We start from the raw sequence: 14,531 nt of genomic DNA, 5'->3' as shown, positions 1-14,531 counted from the left end.
TACCCCTTACAGGGAATCCATGGGAACATCACACTTTTTCTCCTTCCTGTCGGGTACCCTCCTGACTCTGTTCTCTGGGATAACCCAGAGACAAAGCCAAAGACCGCAAATGTAACCTCTTATCTTTATGTCCCCAAAACTTCTTTCCTTAACAATATCAATGAAGCTCCTTGATTCTGCCAGCCACAGTGCTAGGCATTGAGGACACTACAGTGAGCTAAGCAGACGCTTCCTGGTGTGGGAGATAGATGCCAATCTTACACATACACGCGAATGTTTAAATGTGAATTAGTAAGATTGCTTTGTGAGCTTATAACAGGTGGTAAGACCTAGTCTTAGCTGAGGAAAGTGATGCTTGAGTAGAGAGCTGAAGAATGAAAAGAATGAGGTAGATGGGGTGGGGAGCATTCCAGGGAGAGGGGAAAGCATATGCAAAGGCCCTGTGGCAGAAGAGAGCAGGGCATATTCAGGGAAATGAAAGAGGTCAGTGTGGCTGGGGGGACCCGATGAGCTGTGACATGGAGATTAGGCTTGGGTTCGTCAAATGAGTGAAGACCATCTCATTCACCAAATATACATTCAACGTGTTCCCTGTGCCAGGCACAAGGATGCCAAGATAAATTAAACATGGTCCCTGCCTTGATTTCCTCACTTCTGAGTGCTCTCTCCTTCCCTGACTTCCACAAAATATTCTGGTTCTGTTCCTATTACAGGGGATAATTTATCTCTGTGTTTTACCTCCTCTGTTTGTTAGTTCTGAATGCCTTGACTGGGTCAGAGGAGTGCCCCAGTTAAAGGACCGGGGAAAAAAGGAAGCCAGTGAAATGGCTAGAGGAAAAAGTATCTGGAAAAATGGGAAGAAATGATGGCTCTTCAAAGCCCAAGAGCCTCTGGATATGGTTACATTATCCGATGCTACATACACGTATGTTGTAGCAGGGCTGCACTTTGACCATGGGTTCAGAGTTTAAGAAGTAGGACCAGTAACAAGCCATCTCCTCTGCCACATCTCTGGGAGGTAGACGCCATTAGTCACCTCATGGTGTGTCGATATCCAGGCTTGGAAAGGCTAAGTGAGCTTCTTAAGATCCCACAGTAGCTAGTAGGTGGCATATCCTACCTCCAGACCCAGAACTCTGGACTCCAATGCCAGAACATTTGTCGTATGTTTGATGGCTCTTGGCTGTACAACATATATTTCCTAGACTGTACTCATTCATTTGTTCAGCTGTTATGAACTGAATACTTTTATGTTCCAGGAGTTATGTACGGCAGGTTGAAACAGATGGTCTGTGCTCTCATGAGAATATTCTAACTGAGGGGATAATTATTAAATGACATTGCAAGTGAATAATCACAACTTGTGGTTGACGTAATGAAGGTAAATAGTATGTTCTATGAGCAAACGAGAGGAAGGGCATAGTTTATATGTGAGGGTCAGAGAAGCGCTCCTCGAGGAAGTGAGACTGAGACCTGAAAGGCAGGTAGGAGGTAGCCAGGAAAAGACGAGTAGGAACAGCATCTAAGGCAGAGGAACAGCATGTGCAGAAGTCTTGAGGCTGGACAGAGCACTGCATATTTGAGGGACTTAGAGAAGGTGAGGGAAGGCGGAAAGGGGACCCTGCAGAGTTCCTGAGGCCAGGTTAAGGATTTTGCTCTTCATTCGAAGTGTGATGGGAAGTTGAGTTAAAGCATCAAGACAGCTGGAGCCCCCTATACTATTGTCCTCAGCATTGAGGTTTTTGGGGGTTTTTTGTTTTTTGTTTTTTTGCCATACACGGGCCTCTCACTGCTGTGACCTCTCCCGTTGTGGAGCACAGGCTCCGGACGCGCAGGCTCAGCGGCCATGGCTCACGGGCCCAGCCGCTCCGCGGCATGTGGGATCCTCCCGGCCCGGGGCACGAACCCGCGTCCCCTGCATCGGCAGGCGGACCCTCAACCACTGCGCCACCAGGGAAGCCCAGCATTGAGTTTTAAAGTGGAATGCAACCTGGAAAACAACCTCTCGGGTCTGATAGGAAGTCTGAGAAGGTTTAGAGGGCAGATACAGAGGAGGCAGTGATAGAGGCCAGACTGCAGGCCCTCGGGTGTAAGTGGGTCAGAAACAGTACTTTTGAGATCCATGATCCAGGACCTTGGAAACAAAAGGAAAGGAAAACGGATCTTGTGAAGGTAAGATCAAAACCGTGTAGCCACTACTCCTCGGCCAGGCTCACTCCTCTTGTTCTATTTCTCTTACAAGGGTGAGTGTTATTTCTCTGCCCCATCTCAGAGCCCTCACCGTTCCAATTAGAGGCATAGGCTGAGCAACTGTTTATCTACAATTTTCTGGGCAGTCTGATTGCAATTATTTTCTCCTTCTGGATTTAAACCACTACATAACTAAGATCGCTGCTGAGGAGTTCAGAGCACAAGTTACCCCTGGGTGGGCAATTCAGCTCCTAGGTCCCCGACGTTGGCTGCTGTGCCCATCGGCCAGGGACACCATTGGCTGAGTGGCACACTACAGCGTCAGGACAGCAGTTAGGGGGCCTGTCTCCATCCACACCTACAGTACTGACCGGTGGCAGTGGAAAAGCAGGGAAGCAAAGGCGACACATGTGAGCTAATGCAAGGGGAAAGGAAGAATCGAAGGGCAGGAAGGGAGCTACCATAGCTCAGAGGCAAGGTGGGAAAGATACAGTCCAAAAGGAACTGAGGAAGACTCACAAAACTAACCGCCATGATCAAAACCTGTCAAAATTCATCAGGAAGTCATCGTAAATGGCTTTGAAAACTGAGATTAAGAACACGCTGTCAGGGCTTCCCTGGTAGTGCAGTGGTTGAGAGTCCACCTGCCGATGCAGGGGACACGGGTTCGTGCCCCGGTCCGGGAAGATCCCACATGCCGCGGAGCGGCTGGGCCCGTGAGCCATGGCCACTGAGCCTGCGCTCCGCAACGGGAGAGGCCACAACAGTGAGAAGCCCGCGTACCGCAAAAAAAAAAAAAAAAAAAAAAAGAACACGCTGTCTTTTTATAAGAGTCTGACATTGTCTTCGGGTCAATGACACTCTTGGGTCCAGTTTCAATGAACACTTTACAAGCCCTACTTGAAACACATTGACTATTCCCAAGAAATGCCAAGACTGTCTCTTTCTTTTAGCCGTTAATTTGACATCAGTATTTTCATTTGATTTCTGTCTTTTTCTGTTCACAGGAACTATAAAGGTGACCTTAAATGTTGGCAAGATTAGACGGCTTTGCATTTCTATAAGTGGAATGTTTCAAATGACAACTTTAGAAATGGAATACGTTAAGTTCAGACTGTTCTTTTAATGCCCTGGTTTACTTGCAAAGTAATAGAGAACATCATCGTTTATTACCTAATGTATTCCCCAGTGAGGTACAAGCCAGTATTTTCACATTATAAAACAGAATCTGACATTGCCTCCTACAAAATGCTGTTAGGTTCAGTCTTGAAGAATACGGCCAAGGATTCCAGGGGATCCAATGGGATCTGGCGGAAGTGTGCCTCTCCAGGCTAACAGTGGGGAAAATGCTTTGCCTTTGTATGCTAAATCACTGCAAGACAGAGACCTAACATTGGGGCTCTTGAACCAGGAGGAATGGTAAATAACCTTTCAGATAATACAAGAGAACAAATAGTGCCAGCATTGGCTACATAAAAGAGTAAAACCCCTACCTTGTAGTTGGGAGAGGAAAAACTCTTAAAATCAAAATTGAGGGATCACAGGGCTAGTATGTATCCAGAAAACTCAGAAGTGACTGCCTGGAAGAATTAGCTATTAGGATGGCACGCAGCTCGTTAGGATGGCGTCGGGAGCAAAACCCTGAACTTCCCAAGGACGTGGTCAATTGGAGTCACAGCATCTCTCTGATGATGCTATGTGGGAATAGACACAGCATCAGGTTTCTGGTCAGGAGAGCGAAGAACTGAGATGTAGGTGATTTCAAGCTTCACATAATCACTTATCTCACGCTCCAGAAACTGACTTGCATTCACCTGGAGTGCGTGTCTTATGTCCCTCCAAATACATAATGTAATTGTGTGTAGACTTAACATCATGTCTGCCCGGAGATACTAAATGAGAAAAACGAAACACAGTCAAACTAGGTCTTGTCCAATAATTATCTAGTTGCCTTCATTATTTATAATTCCATGCCAGACGCCTGTCCACACAGCTGTGTCCCATAATATTTGGTGTGTGTGTATTTCTTTATGTATACTGCCTATCATCTATCTATATATTACCTATTCAAAGAAAACAGGTTTTAAATAGAATAGCATGCAAACTCTCTACAGAGATGGGGCCATCTACTCTAATAAAGACTCACATTTTCTGAGCATGCCACCGGGCACTGTGCTATCTTTTAATTTTCAAGACGGTGAGAAGGTCTCTGTGGTAGGGGTAGAATGAGAAGGGTTTTATATCAGACACTCGGGTAACAAATTCCTAGGGTTTGAATTTTGACTCTGTCGCGTGCCAGAAGTGAAGTAGCTCGCACAACGTTACCAACCAACGATCCAAGGCCAAGTGTGAAACCACTTCTAACAAGAAACACCTTGTTTTTCCAATACCATCCTTCTAGAAGATCCAAGTACCCTCCCCCCCCCAAAAAAACCCAGTGTTTTTCCTCATCATTACACTGAATCCTTTCACCGTCATGCATTATTTCATAACTGAGCAAAAGCCTTCAGTATGTTGAACCTCTGGACGATTGAAGAAGTCCCATTGCAAACACCCTGCCTCATTTCCAGCCATGTCTCGTTATTATTTCTCAAAAATATGGTGACTCTAATTAGGAAGCAAGGGGTGCAGGTGGTAAGGATCGAAAACACTGGTCTTACCTGCCAAGAGCTTCCATTTCAACTTAGACATATGAATGTTTCAGACATTTGTCAGATAATGATGTACCCTTCCTCTTTACTCTGACTGTATCAGACACATTTTTCATTTTTATTGTACAGACTTTGGAATGTCATGAGAGCTATGAAACTTCTCCCATCTTACCAAAAGACTCCGCTAAAGCTTTCTTGTCCCACTTGTCAGTGGTCACTTGGGAATGCATATAATAGGTTACTTCTCATAAAACAGTCAATGACAGATAAAACAGGGGTTTGAGTATACTTTTAAACAAAACAGAAAGCAAACTCAGCGAGATGGCTTTCCCTAAAGCAGGTTGTTATTCGGTGGATTCCATAAGAAAGACGATCATTTCAAAATGTATTAAAATTATAGGAAAAAGAACAGCGGAGTTAATAAGGCATTTTATGTTACAGCCAGTAGATCAATCAGTGATAATAACACCCTGGGTTGAGTGGTTTCTACATGCTGGGCACCCTCCTGTGTATTTTACTATGGTCCGATTTGATCCCAGCAACCTTACAAGACGTCTATTGTTATAATCTCCACTCTAGAAATGAGGAAACAGAGGCACACAAATAATAGCAAAATAATAATGATGATGATGGTAACTAACAGGCTACAAATAACAGCTTTTCTTAAAACAACTGTGAATGCCAAGGCTATTTCTCACATCTAATACGTGCTTCAAGGGTAGAACTTTTGTGCAAGCAGAATTTAATAAGTGCACACTTTGTGGCAGACATCGGATCTATTATCCAGTCAGTTCTGCGATAATGTGACATGTATGTTCTTAAAACTCACCATGCTAAGCAAAATGGTGCAATAAGAAGAACGAGACTTATGGGAGAAATTGGGTTAAGGATGTAACACGCAAAAACGTCATCAGTGACGTTAGAAAAGAAAGGAATCTAATAAAAATGGTGGCATCGTTTCTACACCTGTTCTACGGCTAAGAAATGCGTAAATATTGTAATACGTACGTCACTCTACCTTTATAAAGAAAGGACCTAAAGTTTGCACCTGGAAGCGAGTGCCAGAAGTGTTGCTGCTCGGGATCTATCCTGAAACTGTGGAGGGGGACTTGCGCAGATGCTTGAGGGCGGGGCGTGTGTGTGTTTTGTGTAACCCACAAGGCTGGGTTTGGCCGGGTGCAGTTTGCTGTGCTCATCTCGTGTTTCTCGCAGAAGAAATCACACATTTGTAAACAGCGTGAACTTGGTGTTATCCTCAAATCGTTCCCTAATATATCGATCTCATCAGGATGAATTTGCATTTCAAAGCACGCGGTACAGCACAACTGACTGTATTCTTCAGACCAGGTTAAGTGCTATTTGGAGCTGTACCTCATCCAAGGGGCCAACAGGGCAATCGTCCTGACTGGGGACGTGGGGATGCTTTACGTAGAAGGAATCTTTGGATTGAACATCAAATGCAAACAGGCTATCAGAGGCAGAACAGGTGAGCAGAGGACATGCCAAGGGGAGAAGAAAGCGGGGGCCAGTAGACACTGTGAGAAAAAGGATGCGATGTGCAGTTACTACATTACGCATTACTTGATTCTAGATTGTGTTCCTTCTGCCATTACAATGTGGCTCCCTGATAGCAGGGAGAAGGCCCTATCACCATCACAACGGTCTGTGAGGCCACGTGGTAGAACAGTGAGCCCTCTATACCCACGGGTTCCACAACCATGTGTTCAACCAACTGAGGATGAAAAATATTTGGAAGAAAATTGTTCCATAAAGTTCCAAAAAGGCAAACTTGAATTTTCGGCATGCTGCCAACTATTTACACAACATTTACATGGTATTTACAACTATTTACATAGAATTTACATTGCATTAGGTATCGTAATTAATCTAGGGATGATTTAAAGTATATGAAGATGTGCATAGGTTATATGCGTATACTACATCATTTTATATAAGGGACTTGAGCATCCTTAGGTTTTGGTATCCTCAGGGGGTCCTGGAACCAATCCCTCATGGATACTGATGGATGACTGTATCTCACTGAAAATGGCAACCTGATAAGTGGACGAATGCACCAATAGCGGAACAGTAAGGTCTCTCTCACATAGCCTATCTGGCAAATAGAGGTCACACTGAATTTACAGCATGTGGTCATTAACAGCTCGCCCCGGAATCTATCAAAACAGTCTTCAGTTAAACTGATTCTGAAACTTACACAGAAGAGATGGCAAGTTTCAAAGTTCACTCAAGAGCACTATAGAGTTTTCAGCTTTCTCAGTATCTTAGCAATCAAGACTTACAGAAGAACTCAACTAACGCTAAATGCTATACCGATTTCTAAAGCAACAGCGGCATCTCATGATACGCACTCACATTTATCTGACAATGAACTGTTAGGCCAAGGTGAGAAAGTGCGCAGGGCAGATTCAGCTGGGCTTTGCCTGACGCTGCCTTAAGCAGAAAGCTGTGCCTTTAACAGTATATACGTGCTGGTACATGTCAATCAGACAAGACATGAATGGGCCTGGATTTTCAGAAACTACTTTCTAGTTAATAAATAAGACCCATATTAAAAGTTTAAAATATATGGCAGAAGTTACTAAGGAAGACTTATCTGGAGATCTATACCCCAGCCTCCTAATATAAATATTAGGCAGAATATAAATATTAGCAGCTCACATTTCATGGGTACTTGTTTCACAGGCGTTCTGCTAAGCACTTTTTAAAAAAAATAAATTCATTTATTTATTTTATTTAGTTATTTTTGGCTGTGTTGGGTCTTCACTGCTGCACGCGGGTTGTCTCTAGTTGCGGCGAGCGGGGGCTACTCTTCACTGCGGTGCGCGCGTTTCTCATTGCGGCGGCTTCTCTTGTTGCGGAGCACGGGCTCTAGGAGCCTGGGCTTCAGTAGTTGTGGCATGAGGGCTCAGTGGCTGTGGCTCGCGGGCTCCAGAGCGCAGGCTCAGTAGTTGTGGCGCACGGGCTTAGTTGCTCCGCGGCATGTGGGATCTTCCCCAGACCAGGGCTCGAACCCGTGTCCCCTGCATTGTCAAGAGGATTCTTAATCACTGTGCCACCAGGGAAGTCTCAGCACTTTTCATATATTAATGAATTAGATCTTCAAAGCCACCGTTTGAAAACTGAACTATTATTATCTTCCTTTTACAAGTAAGGAAACTGAGAGACAGAATGGTTACAGCCAAGGATTCCGTGCATCAGATTTTAAGAAAACTGCTGTTCTAGAGTATCGTGTAGAACACTTCGCCGGGGACTTCCCTGGTGGCGCGGTGGTTAAGAATCTGCCTGCCAGTGAAGGGGACACGGGTTCGACCCCTGGTCCGAGAAGATCCCACGTGCCGCGGAGCAACTAAACCTGTGCACCACAACTACTGAGTCTGAGCTCTTGAGCCCACGAGCCACAACTACTGAGCCCGTGTGCCACAACTACTGAAGCCCGCGCCTACAGCCCGTGCTCAACAAGAGAAGCCACCACAGCGAGAAGCCTGCACACCACAACAGAGTAGCCCCCGCTCGCCGCAACCAGAGAAAAGCCCACGCACAGCAACAGAGATCCAACACAGCCAAAAATTTAAAAAATAAATAATAATCATTTAAAAAACACTTTGCCGGCTTGACTCTGAATCCCTTGCCTAGATGTCCCTTAGTTATATATGCTGGATTACACATGGGGCTTGGTAGAAAAGCCACATTCAACCAAGGAATAGAAACTGGATTCTGGAAATTTATTTAACTTGATGATAAAATTAAGGCTTAAGTGTCCAAACACGTGGACATCGCAAGGCAGTCAGCATCCTTCCCACAAGCCTAAGCCATCGAGGATTGACCGTGGTCGGGGAGACTTTTCTCCACTGTGGATGAGCCTCAGACAGCCAGACAGGATGAGGTCAGTCCTAGGGAGAGGCTTGATCTCAGCTGTGAGTGCCAGAACCCCTGTGCTCTGATAAAAGGGATCAATAATGCTCACCAACACCTTCCCACCTCTGAAGAAATTATAAGGAGGATAAAGTAAAATGGTGTACAGTACCCCAAATCAAACAGGGTAATTTTACAATACACAATGTTCATTTTACAATAAGCACTGGGTAAAACAGGAATGGCCTTCAGACTAAAAATAAATATGTTGCAATTTGCTAAAAACATTGTACTAAAGGGGCTGCTGGGATGAAAACTCAGAGTCAAAAGGTGAGCGTCCCACCAAAGGCCAAAAAGAAGAGTGACTTAGCTCCCTTCCTGGGGCTGAGTGGGGTTGTATCCCTGTGAATCAATACCTCTGGGTTCTCTGCAGACTGTAGCCTTCCTATCTACCCATATAACTTATTTAAAAATACTTTCATAGTACTTACTACGCGCTAGGTCCTGTCCTAAGCACTTTACAAGTAGTAACTCATTCAGTCACCAAGATAACAGCATGAGGTAGGGACTAATGTTATCCCCATTTACAGATGTGGAAGCTAAGGCAGAGAGAGGTGAAGTAATTCGTCCAAGGTCACAAAACAAGTAAATGGGAACTGAACTCAGACTAGCTTTAGATTCCTCATTCTTAACCACTCTGCAATGTATAGAGGGTTTGGGGGCACAGGAATTTGGTCAATGACGTTCCTTTTGGTTTTCATAGATTTCGGAAGTGTCACCAGAAATTATAAAAATTTCAAAACAAGTATCAAAGTCTTGACGGACTCTAGCCTGAAAATAACGAAATTAAACCCTCCATAAAATAAACAGCATCGCTTTGGAAGTCTTAAATTGCTAAGCGGTCTTTGTTGACAAAAAGCATGTATGTATTACACACATGCAGGCACAAACATTTACACGTGTACATAAGCATACGTAAGTTACAGTTATATATAAATCATAAACTCAGCACAAACAAGCTATGGATGATTTCTTCAACTGCAAAATTTGCTTTTGAGTGGAGAAAGAGAAACAAAGCTTAAGATCCCATGGGTTAGTTTACAGCCCTTTCTTTCTTGGACTGGCTAATTCATGGTTTGCAAAGCCCTCGTTAGTAGGATGACGGCAGTGACCGTGAGGGAAGGAAGTGACATTGCCTAGGTTCATAACGCTCTGTTCTATGGTGAGACTTTCTTGGATAGGGTAGGCAGCAGAGCAGAATGGAGCTGAAGGTCTAAAGGTACTCTCACAGGAAAAGATGAACTGTAAAACACGGTCTAATTCACAACCAAAGCAGCCGCATAGCACAGGGAGATCAGCGCGGTGCTTTGTGACCACCTAGAGAGGTGGGATAGGGAGGGTGGGAGGGAGATGCAAGAGGGAGGGGATATGGGGATATATGTATACGTAGAGCTGATTCACTTTGTTACAAAGCAGAAACTAACACACGACTGTAAAGCCATTATACTCCAATAAAGATGTTAAAAAAAAAGGATCATTAATTCAATACTGTCTTGTCTTTATATTTTACATTTACTATGTATTATACACTTAGCGGCTGGCAGCTCCCTTAAAGCGTTCAGAGACATGCCCATTCAAATTAACGTCTGCTGGATAACAGTATTCCTTCCAGAAGAGATGGCAAAGTCTCTTTTAATTTATTTCTTCTCCAGAGCCTCAGATTGAAGAAATAAGGTCAGAAATGGCCAGGCAGCTAATAGGTCTGATGCCAATTCTAGTGCATTTAGAGAAAGGCTGTTCGACCACAGACTCATCAGTAGGAAGAACGTGCCCCTTATATAAACACACGAGCTCCTCCACTGCATGACCATTGAGTGCCTACTCTTTGCCAGCACTGCAGACACAATGACACACTACATACACGGGACTCCTGCCTTCGTGGAACCTGTGGCTTAGCTGGGGAGTTGGGCAGTCAAACAATCAGGGTAGTGGGCAGATGATTACAAATGGAGAGCCATAATCAAAAAACCCCCAAAAACCAAAAGAAAAAAAACAAGCGTTTCGAGTGCCTGTAGGTAAAGAAGCTGGCCGAGGCTTGAGGCTGTGGGGGTAGGGCAGACTGGGATGGATGTTCTAAGAAGCAGAGGAGGAACATTCCCTACAGGAGGAGACAAGAATAAAGGAAAATCACATGCATGCGTGTAGAAAGGTCTGTGGTTGGATGAACCCAGCATCTTCAAGACCTGAAGGAGTGCCACGTGGATGGTGTCCTAGGGAGAGAGGTGGGGGAGAGTGGTGGGCAATTAGTCTGAAAAATGAGGCAGGGGGAAGACCACGTGTGACCTTGCAGAATCTATTAAGGATGGGGATTTTATCCTCAGATACAAGGGAAGACATAGTTGTGGAAAACCATGATCAAATACATTGTAAAGAGGCTAGGTTTTCCACTGAGGTAGAAGGCCATGGGAGCTAGTCACGTGGGCTTTCTTTTTTTTTTAATGTACTTGAAATTTATTTATTCAGTCACCTATCTACCTGTTTATTCATTTACTTTCAGCTTTCTTCAGGTATGACTGATGACTACAAATTGCATATATTTAGGTTATACAACATTATTTTCTAAGGTGTACAGTGTAGACAACGTGTACAATTGTGAAACGATGACCCCACAATCGAGTTAATGAACACATCCATCACCTCACATTGAATCTAGGCTTTAGGAGTCAAGCAAAACACAAACATGTCTAAATGAATGACGGGCTATGGATCACGACAGGGCACGTCATAAGTGCAACTGGACCAAGGCAAGTTGTCTGTAGCTACTGATCTTACCATTCCCCACCCCCTTCAACATTCATCTTTTCCAGTTTAGGCAAGACAATGATTTAACACACTGAACAGTAAGTGAATGGGTTGCTCTACTGATTTCTCAAGGAAGCAAAAGGATACAAGGACAGCTATGGGGGCACCATCCGAACTACACGTAACGCATGTCAGAATGAGGCTTTGTAGCCTTTTAGCAACTGTCAATGTGTGGAGACCGGACAAGCCAACGTCACTACATCTTGGCCCTTGCCATGGGTGTTTTGTAAATCAGCATGAAGCGAGAAGGGCTTACTTTCCAGGGAAACTCAACTCACTGCTGTGTAGGTATGGTGAAGGTGAACCCTTTCTCAAAAACATGCAGAAAGACACAAATATTGACATAATGACTTTTCAAATAAGGTCCCAGAGTTATCTGTGTAGCAAGAGATCATGTAATGTTAACTGTTTTGTGAATGTATGAGGGGTAAAGAAACAACTACCCCTTACTCAAGGTTGCAGATATGATCTTCATGGTTTCCTATCCAGCTGCCATTCTGAGTAAAGGGACTTCAAGTCTGATTCAAGGTTGACCCTGAACTTGAGTGAAGGATACTTCTCCAGGACAGGCCTGCACATGGATTCCCCCAATGAGTTTCAATCAATGAAAAAAAAAAAAAAAAAAAAATATATATATATATATATATATGTACGTATGTACGTATGTATGTATAAACTCTCCAAGAAATGTGCAGAGCCATTCCGTCTCCCCGGGGGTTGCTGTGCTTTCTCTCCCAGACACAGCCATGCTCGACATCGTTGTTAAGCGCTTAGCCTCCCTCTGCGGTCACTGTATTTGTAATAGTGTCTTGTGTGTTGTGTCTCCTAGCTCTACATACAAACTACCACGCTTACCATCTCCATGAACCTAAGTGCATCAGTGGCGCTGGGGATGTTATACATGCCGAAAGTGTACATCATCATTTTCCACCCTGAACTCAATGTCCAGAAACGCAAGCGAAGCTTCAAGGCTGTAGTCACGGCAGCCACCATGTCATCGCGGCTGTCACACAAGCCCAGTGACAGACCCAACGGTGAGGCCAAGACAGAACTCTGCGAGAACGTAGACCCAAACAGTAAGTATCTCTCCTTTCCTTCCATCTCCCTAGCCTGCGTCGGGAAGCTCTGGCAAACGTGGCGTGCGCTTGCCTTTCTTTGGAGAAAGCCTGTGGCCGTTCTTGTCTGACGGGCTGGGTGGCCTTAGCACATGCCCACGTCTGCTCGTAAGCGTGTGTGTGCTCATCCTTGCCAGCGTTTTCCTTTTGCTCCCTGTGGGAAAGCAGCTTTCAGAGGCTCTGCTTCAGAAGTGTGAAATCTCCCCCTTCCCTGGCTTCTTATCCTTTGGTCCCAAACCCTCCAACTGACATAAACACAGCTGTTAAGCCACCTTCCTTGTTCCCTTCCTCTTAGGGGATCAGCTTCCTGCTAGGGAACCTTTGACATCCCACTGAACTGCAGCAGTAGGAAAGAAATTGGAAATATTTAAGAATTTTGGAAGCATAACTTCCTCGCACTGGAACATGAATGTGGAGGAAGTTATGATTCTTTACTAACCGAGCCTTGGAGAAACAAAAAACACATGGCATGCTGAATAAAGCCGGTAAACATTCATGCAAGCACACAGGCCCAGACACTACCACGCTAATGGCATCCCCACGTGGGGAAAACACCTACCAGACAATTCCAGAGGAGTTTCACCCCATGAAAGACAAATATCAGAGGTGGGATTAAGGATGAAATGCCAGATTTGATACCTACGTGGCCTGTCTTCAATGCCTGGGTAGCCTTTATTCATCCCTGCAAATGACCACAAAGACGACGGACATACAGACACTGGTTTGTTAAAAAAGAAAAGGAAAGGAAAGAAAGACCATTTAACCAGAGTTAAATTCTTAAAATCCCCACTTGCTAATCTTACTAATACTATGGTGGAAAGAGTGCATTTCAGATTAAACGTATCACTCCTAGGGTTTGTTTTCCAGGACATTTTGACTAGTTCCATATAGAATGGGGCAGTTTAGCCTGTTCACGATACTTCCTGTTTTAAACTAGAGGAGGTTTCAGGTTGGCCATTAAGTCATTCAAGACTTACTGTTCAGTTATGAGCTGATTTTGTTGTAGCCAAAGGTTTACTACCAAGCAGAAAGCAGTTCCTATTCTAAATACTCGGACGTAATTCTTTATGCTCTACAACTGAGATCTTTAAAAACCAGGAGACAGCTGGGTTTAACCCTGACAACTATTGTACAACGATCCATGATCTTGGCCCAGCCCATTTCTAAATAGTTGGCTGAATGACTACGGTGAATGCTTGAGAGTCTGCGGACAAGGAAACAAAGGCCCATTAACAACATCATGGGCTTCACGTTGACGTTTCAATAGGAGAGATCCTGGGACAGGTGAGAGGAGGGAGAAACAATGGATGGTCAGGCTCTGTTCTTGTGTCTTCAGAAAAAAATGGTCAATTCCAAGGAAAGGGAATAGATAGAGAATTGCTGTGATATTCAATGTGGTGTAGGAAGAGGCTTCGGGTTGAGACAGACCTGGGTTCAAATCCAAGCCACTCCACTTACCAGCGGTGTGGCTTTGAGAATTACTGAGGTTTTCTAAAGTTCAGCGTTCTCATGGATAAAATGGAGATGATAATATCTATGTCACAAGTGCGTCATCAAATCTCATACATCGAGAAAAACAGTATATCAGTTACATGTTAATGTTCTTCCATTTCTGTAAAGGTGAAAAAGCCCACATTTCAGTGTGACTGGTTACACAGACGTGATGGTGACGTTAAAGGCATACCAAACACCACAAGGTAGATGGAACTGGCCAATAAAAATATCTCCATGAACATTTTTATGCATTTATTTATATGTATCCTGTATTGATAAGTATACCCGCACAGTTATACCTTTGTAGCATTTTATTCTAGGACCCCTTGCCAGATTTTTCATAAAA

The 14,531-nt window shown here is 44.2% G+C and overlaps 1 protein-coding gene across 3 annotated transcripts in view; it reads left to right on the top strand.

Annotated features, from left to right (window-relative positions):
* GRM7 (glutamate metabotropic receptor 7) overlaps positions 1–14,531 on the top strand; it is an 843,150-nt gene that overhangs the window by 778,153 nt on the left and 50,466 nt on the right. For all 3 annotated transcript variants that reach the window (XM_065884514.1, XM_065884513.1, XM_065884515.1), the window contains exon 9: positions 12,406–12,652. In XM_065884514.1, coding sequence (XP_065740586.1) covers positions 12,406–12,652 — 247 coding nt within the window. The remainder of the gene's footprint in view (positions 1–12,405; positions 12,653–14,531) is intronic.

Source organism: Phocoena phocoena, chromosome 10 (genome assembly GCF_963924675.1).
Source record: "Phocoena phocoena chromosome 10, mPhoPho1.1, whole genome shotgun sequence".
In the NCBI taxonomy this organism is placed as follows: Eukaryota; Metazoa; Chordata; class Mammalia; order Artiodactyla; family Phocoenidae; genus Phocoena; species Phocoena phocoena.
This window is presented reverse-complemented; position numbering and strand designations above follow the sequence as displayed.